At 36.5% G+C, this 7,236-nt stretch overlaps 1 protein-coding gene across 1 annotated transcript; it reads left to right on the plus strand.

The window, feature by feature from the left end:
- Positions 1 to 2,360: 2,360 nt before the first annotated feature.
- On the plus strand, positions 2,361 to 3,130 carry LOC116177628 (odorant receptor 67a-like). Its single transcript, XM_031496637.1, has 4 exons — positions 2,361 to 2,416; positions 2,465 to 2,650; positions 2,694 to 2,954; positions 3,005 to 3,130. Exons 1-4 carry the CDS (start codon positions 2,387 to 2,389, stop codon positions 3,056 to 3,058), a joined length of 531 nt encoding a protein of 176 aa, XP_031352497.1. The 5' UTR covers positions 2,361 to 2,386; the 3' UTR covers positions 3,059 to 3,130.
- Positions 3,131 to 7,236: the final 4,106 nt, after the last annotated feature.

Here is a 7,236-nt window from a genome sequence, read left to right on the forward strand (position 1 = left end):
CTTGGATTAATATACAGTTTTTTTTAACGTAACTAGCCACTCGAAGTATAGCGCTTCGAAATTTTTGCACCTTTGGACTCCAACGCTTTCGTGATAACAATTTATTTAAATGCGAGTCGTTTAATCTGTTCGTGCAATAACCCGCAAATATTCACGTACGTATTAAAAAAGTAACTTATTTGCACTGTATTTTCAGTTGAACATAAACCCGCCCTCCCTTAGTTTTCGCTACACGAAATTTTCTTTTTGCCTAAAAACCGCCTCCTAATAGTGGTTCTGTTCGAAAGGGCAGCTCCACTGAATGTATAAAGTATACATAAATTCGTTGAAAATAGTGGCACAAACTTCAGTTGCGCGGATAACGATTCTATTCTACGGCTTTGGGTTCGAACTTTTAATTAACAATGAAATTTTACGGAATCTAAAAAAAGGGAGTACACCACACAAAATTCGCCCTAAAAGCTCAGCGAAGAGTTTAGTTTTACGCGTTTACGTAGGTTTGCCCTAAGGTTCGGCTAAGAATTTAATGCGCGATCGAAAAATGTGCCGCTAGATCTGCATAGATACTCGTCGAAGGTTTGAGTAAGAATGCCGCTCTCCCACCTAATTACGTAAGTATTCGCCGAATAGCAAATACGAAAAGATCCCAACGCAAACCAAGCGTTCACACTGTTTTTTATACATGCGAAGGTATAGCCTCTCTTATGCTCCGTAGCGACGGTATATAGAACCGCCAACACTGAAACGATTCGAGTTTTATCTGCTTGAAAACTCGTTTTTTATCTTAACGCGCTTTATTCTCTCGCATATTGGTTCTGTTCTCTTTCATTATGAATCGGAACACGTATACAATTTCCTATATCGGCAATTTTGTAAATTTATCAGAAAATCTTTATAGTCTAAAGCGACTACCTGTTACTATCTCTCTCTCAACAACAAATCTGTATTACCTACACGATTACTCCTTTTTCATAACTTAACATGCCGTTTTGTTGCAATTTCAACTTGGCGTATTATTTATAACTTGCGAGCATAAAAAACTGCACATTTCACAACTAAATTGGTTGCCCGAACGCTATACCTAAACTGTAGCCACTCAGCCGCTTTTTTTGAAAGACAAGTTTATTCTTGCCAGACGGGATGTACATTTTCACGATTTGTTACCCTCTCCCTCCTATTCTTTTTGCTTCGCTATTTGTGCTGAGGAAAAACGGAACCAACGAAATTTACGCGAACCGCGTCCCCTCTAAACCAATAGCTGATTCGCATTTACGTTATCTCGAGTCTGGTAAAGAGAACAGCGAAATTATCGGGACAAATTGTTATCTCTGTTACTTAAGGTAACGGGAACGAAGCTAACATTTTTCATTCTTGTCTTTGTTGGTTTAAATCTATTTAGAAGTTATGAGAACGGTTTCGAATTTTCCAATTCAGTTTGCAGTAATACCTAGGTAGACAATAGTCAAGGGATTAAATTTTGGTCATTTGGACTTTCTGTCCAACCGTCTGTGTTTGTCGATCGTTGTCTATATTGGTTCTGTTTATTTTCGTTACGTTCCACCTATAACCTCTTCTGATGTGCAGTAATGCCTTTAATGCGCACTGTATAAATGAATTGATAATTCAGTGAACGTCCTCTCCCCATTTCAGATAGTACAATTTTCATTATTGTATTTTTTATTCGAATAAGTTTCGATAAAGCTTTAAGGACCTTTGACAGGCCATCGTTTGACGCCAACGAACATCGCGGTGCATTTGATGAAGAAAGGAAGACGTTGCACGATTGGTTGGCTCTTTCAATCAAATTCGTAAGTAACTGACAGTTAAGAAAATGACGCTTCATTTTTAAACTGCAACGCTTTTTGATATTCGAGATGTTATGCGTTTGGGCAGAACATATACCTACTTACCTACATGCTTTTTGCAAAAAGTGCATGTAAAGAAATGTGTAACTTTCTCGTCTACTTACTCGAAAGGAGAGAAAGTTTCTAAATCTTCTCAGCCAAAAGGCGCGGGTAGTTTTTATGTAGTTCAGAATCAAGTGTCATTTCCTTAACTATTTATGACGAGAAACTATTCCAATCTAAACACATTCTAGAATTACACTTTTGCCATACCAGCTTTATTAGTTTGCGGTGGTCAAATCTTGCTCAGCCTCGTGTGGAGAATTGTCAAGTCTAATCCTAAGGATTGGTGGTTGCCTTGGGGTTCAATGAATCTAGTTAATGTACAAGAGAGTCCAAACTTTGAACTTTTATGGTTTTACCAAAGTTTTGCAATTGCAATTTATTGCATCAACATAGTACCAATGGTAATGGTAATTGTTGGAAGCTTAACTTTCCTGACGGTTCAACTGAAGATGCTTCAAAATTATTTGAATAAAATTATGGATATGACCAAACGCCGACCGGTGCAGGTATCTCAATCGTTTCATTGCCGAATAGTGCAGTTCGATACATTTTAGAACACTTCTAACGGCTATGTGCCATCGTGGAAATATTTAAGCGTGTATTTAAAGGATGCAGTTGAATACCACTTGGATATCATCAATGCCGCGAATGCAATAGAAGATGTTCTCCATGGGGTTTTTCTGGCATTTTTTATGTATACCTTAAGTTTCTTGTGTGTGAACATTTACAGAGCGTCCCTCGTAAGTTGCCAGTGTGTGTTTGATTTATTGATATCGCTTTCAGTTAGCAGCAACCAATGTGGAAGTTCTCTTTATTGTAGCAGAATCGTTGATTGTTTATTTTCCCACTTTAATCATCTGCTATTACGGGGAGGAATTGGCCCATTACAGTGAGCAGGTAGGAACCGTTGCGTACCAGCTGGATTTCGTAGGCACCGATCTAAGATTTCAAAAGAGCTTAATCTTAATGATACAAAGAAGCCAAGATACTTTGCAAATCAAAGCGGGACGAATGATCGGCGCCACAATGAACACTGCTGTTTGGGTAAAACTTCTGACAAATTTTTCAATTAATGCAGGCACATCTCGTTCCAGATTATCCGGTCGGCTTTTTCTGCTTACATGATGTTGCGAACTGTTAACACGTAAAATTACGATTATTGGAAGTGCACGTGCACTGCATTTTTAGTTTGAAAAAAGGAATTTAGCTCTATTAAGAACGCCAATCTAGAAAAACAGAGTGTGATTCAACTACTAGTCCAGAGAAGTTACAGCGCTATTTTGATAACTTCAATGAACTACGCCATTTGTTTTAAAATTTTAAAATTGTAAATACTTTTAATGTTGAATATAGGTACTTCGAACTTTATATGTAACGTTTATATGAAACGCACGAATGTTAAAAGGCTAGGGTGAGGAGACGAGAGCCATCAGTTGGTGAAAGTGAATTACTAGTAGTTTACGATCGGCTCGCCAGTGATAAAATATAAAGCATGTTGCGCATACGTCATCTATAATATTAATAGCACTACGAGCATGTTATGATGCTTGTTAACAAACTCCTAGCGATAATTTTGCTGTGTATATCCGCCCGTCCGCCGGTCCGTTAGCACGGTATGAAATTTGATACGTAGGCACTTGGAATAAGAGCAAATATAACGCCAGTTTCAAAATTTGGTTTTGCGCGTGCCCAGTGGCAACTTTTTTAGTTATGAAAGTATTTCAATGAAAGTGAAATTTGATACATACAGTGAGTTTTTTTTAAATGCGAACATAGGAGTGTGCATGCAATTTAATTTCCCTATGTTCGATTTAAAAAAAAACACATCAATCTATGAGGTGTGCGCGGTTCACATTCCCAAATCGCGCAACTTGTGTGACTATGAAAAGCAACTCTATAGTCTTTATGGTGAAGAGCACTCGGTAAGATTTTTTTAAAGAAGCCATGTGAGGCCATAGCAACTTTAGGATACATTTTTCTTAAACTTACGATAACTTGACCTCACAGACCACGCACTGACACCACAACTCATTGTGAACCAACCTTCAATTATTTGTAGGTCATGTGCACCTGGTATTCTACTAATTTGATCTATTCAATACATAAATGAAGAAAATAAGAAAATAAATACCGAAAACAATTACAATAAATGTTCGAAGTGTCCTCCTTGACATTCTAAGCAATAACCTAACCGATTTCGTAATTAAATTTGACGGCGGTATTTTTTAAAATGTGACAGCTGTCAATTGTATCTACTACTCATTTGAACTACTCAATAGATTGATGTGTTTTTTTAAAAATCGAACATAGGGAATTTACATTGCATGCAAACTCCTATGTTCGCATTTAAAAAAAATTCACTGTATATGCACTTGGAATAATAGCAAATCGAACACCAGGTTCAACATTTGGTTTTGCGCGTGCTATAGCCATACACAGGAGCTCGTTTGTTATATTTGTTTACACATAACAACTGACCCACTGAATATAAATGTTATTTGTGTTTTACGTAGTAGTAGCGAAATTTGTGAATCTTTGTATTAGTTATTTGCAAATTCATTCTCATTTTTTAACGTCATAATAAATCTTGTTCATTATATTATGTAATAGTGTGTTTGATTTCAACACCTTCCGCCGATAGTTGCAAGAATTGCGAGATCTGTGAATTTTATATAACGAAAATCAAGAGTCTTGAGTAGTTGTTTAATCATTGTTTAGTTGAGTTGTTGATTGGACTTTTGGTATTGTATTAGCGCCATTCCTCCCAACCAAATTGCAAAACGCAACGAGACTATAGTTACTTTTGTATGATGTCCAATCGATGGCAAACTAGTGTGTGCATGGAGTCTCCTTAGTGTTGGTAAAATTGACAGATGGTCTAAAAAGGATATGTACCTGTGTACCTTTTTATTTTCTTGACAGATTATAAGAATAACTGGGAGAAGAGAATTAAAAAAAAAAGCTGCCTATGAAATTTGGCACACATGCTCGGTGCGGTGCACGCCATGGTGTTACAAAAGTGAACTAAGGAGTATTTTTGAAATATTCGTCGCTTTGTGCTGCCATCCCGAATCCGCGATCCTTATTTGTACTTCGTTAGGTCGCTAACACTGGCATACATTCGATTTTGTGCATTCGTCTTTGCTTGAGATAAAATTAACAAGTTAAAAAGTAATCGTAAACGATTTACATCAAGCGCATTTCCACTAGCATTGATTTCCCATTTGTAAGATGCAACTTCTGTTAAAATCGTAAAAATCCGGCCACAAAAATGAAAGATAGCGTTGCAAATGTGCAATCCATTTTTGACGTGCTACTTCAATTTCAGTTTATAAGAAGAATTTCATTTCAATGCTTTTCTAAATAAGAAAGTTGGAACTGCGCATACGCAAAGCTAAATTTTGAAACTAACGTTAGATTTTCCTTTGTTCCAATACTTTTATAAATAAAAAAGTTTGTAATTTGGATTATAAATGGTCGAGATGCGAAAAGGGCACTGTGAATTTTGAATCGATTCGACTCAACTCTGGGCATTGCGTATTATATGGCTAAAGCTATGCCCATATCAAATTTCATGCAATTCTCTTTATCGTTCACACGGATAGATAGAGGGACAGACAGACAAAGGAACAGACGAACATACCAACAGACAGACGACAGACAGCAATACAAAATTATAAACGATCTCTAGGATCATTAATAAACGGCAAAAGTGTAAAATTATGGAACATGTAAAAAACGGTTTGTTGGTGTTTTTAAAATAACTTTTTTAGCAACAAACGCTGAAAAAATTCCTTCCTTGGTGCAAGCCTCGAAACCATAACGAACCAAATAGCGAAAAAAGTAGAACAATAGCTCTTAAGATAAAGAACTAGTATAGCGTCTCAACGAACGAGCGGACGGACGGACGGACGGACAAAGTGGCCACAATAGCGCTTTTTTTAATTTTTGTGGAAATGCGCTAAAAATGGTCCAGTCATTAGCATTCAACATTGTCGGCAAACAGCTCAGGGTGTAAGCAACTTACTTACTACTAAAAACATGTAACTGATCTTTTAGCAATTCTAAATAAAACGGTTTCAAAGAAAACAGTGCAAACACGAAGCCATTGCCTAACGATGCTTATGAAACAGTCTGCTTTATAAATATTTATAAATCCGATGTACAACTTACTTTAATCTGATAACGAATAGCACGGGCACATATTTTTGTGGTTAATCTGTGGCACGGGGTAAGAAACAACAAGATATTCAAGGCAAAAATCAAACTGTTCGAAAATATGGCAGATAGCACTATACAGGGTGGTGCCTAGCGCAACGCAGCATAGGGATTTCAATGGTAATTTCTTTACAGTCAATTACTAGCTCCCCTAATTATTTTAGAGCAAAAGTCTAAATACGTTTTTTTAGAGAAAAAAATACTGCATCTGTTCATACTTTTTTGCGCGATCGGTCATTTCTGACTATTTACCATGTGTGTTTCCATGACAGTAAGTGGAATTTACCAGTTGCTATGATTACGACGACGCCAAAATTACTTACCGATCTGAAAACAGAACAGCAAAAATACTTACCGACGCCTTTTTAAAAACAATCAGTTCAATGTTAACAGTCTTACATTACATTTAATCTTTAATTTAATCTTCGACATACCATTCGGCCACCGGCAAATACCTGGCTCATAAAGTCATAAAGGAAGTGCAAAGCTAGCAAACTACATCAGACACATGCACAATTTTATGAAATTATTAATTTCAATTTTGACAAATAAACTGGTTACCTAGTGATGTACACCATACCACTTCGATCATTTCGATTTATTCTGCTCGTTAATTTCTTAGTGCATATTTATATTGGTTGAATAATTTTAATTTCGATCGCGCAAAAAATGTTATAAGCACGTCGAACGTTAAGGGTTACCGTTCTCAGACAATAATTGGAGTCGTCGCTCCGCTCCTCCTCCAAACAATTGTCTTCGAACGGTAAAAATCCCTTACCGTTCTCCATACTTAATATACTATTAGTTATAATTTTCCATTTTTCAAAACCGTAGAAATCGACAAAATAAAAAATTACATTTTTAAGTATATATCAGTGATGCTTTGGAATCTTTTAACAAACTACAAGCGCATCGCATCTAGTTTTGGTTGTTTGACGTCAACCGAATTTCATATTTAATTCTGTTACAACTATCCGATGCAAGAAAAAGCGGCAATTGAGTAATGTTTTTTTAGAGAATGTATGCTGCATCTGCATCAGATACTATTTGTTTATCAGAGAGAATCAGAGTACCCACATAATCGAAGAAAAAAAACTGATTTGAAGCA

The sequence above is a fragment of the Photinus pyralis genome, unplaced genomic scaffold (genome assembly GCF_008802855.1).
Source record: "Photinus pyralis isolate 1611_PpyrPB1 unplaced genomic scaffold, Ppyr1.3 Ppyr1.4_LG8, whole genome shotgun sequence".
NCBI lineage: Eukaryota > Metazoa > Arthropoda > Insecta > Coleoptera > Lampyridae > Photinus > Photinus pyralis.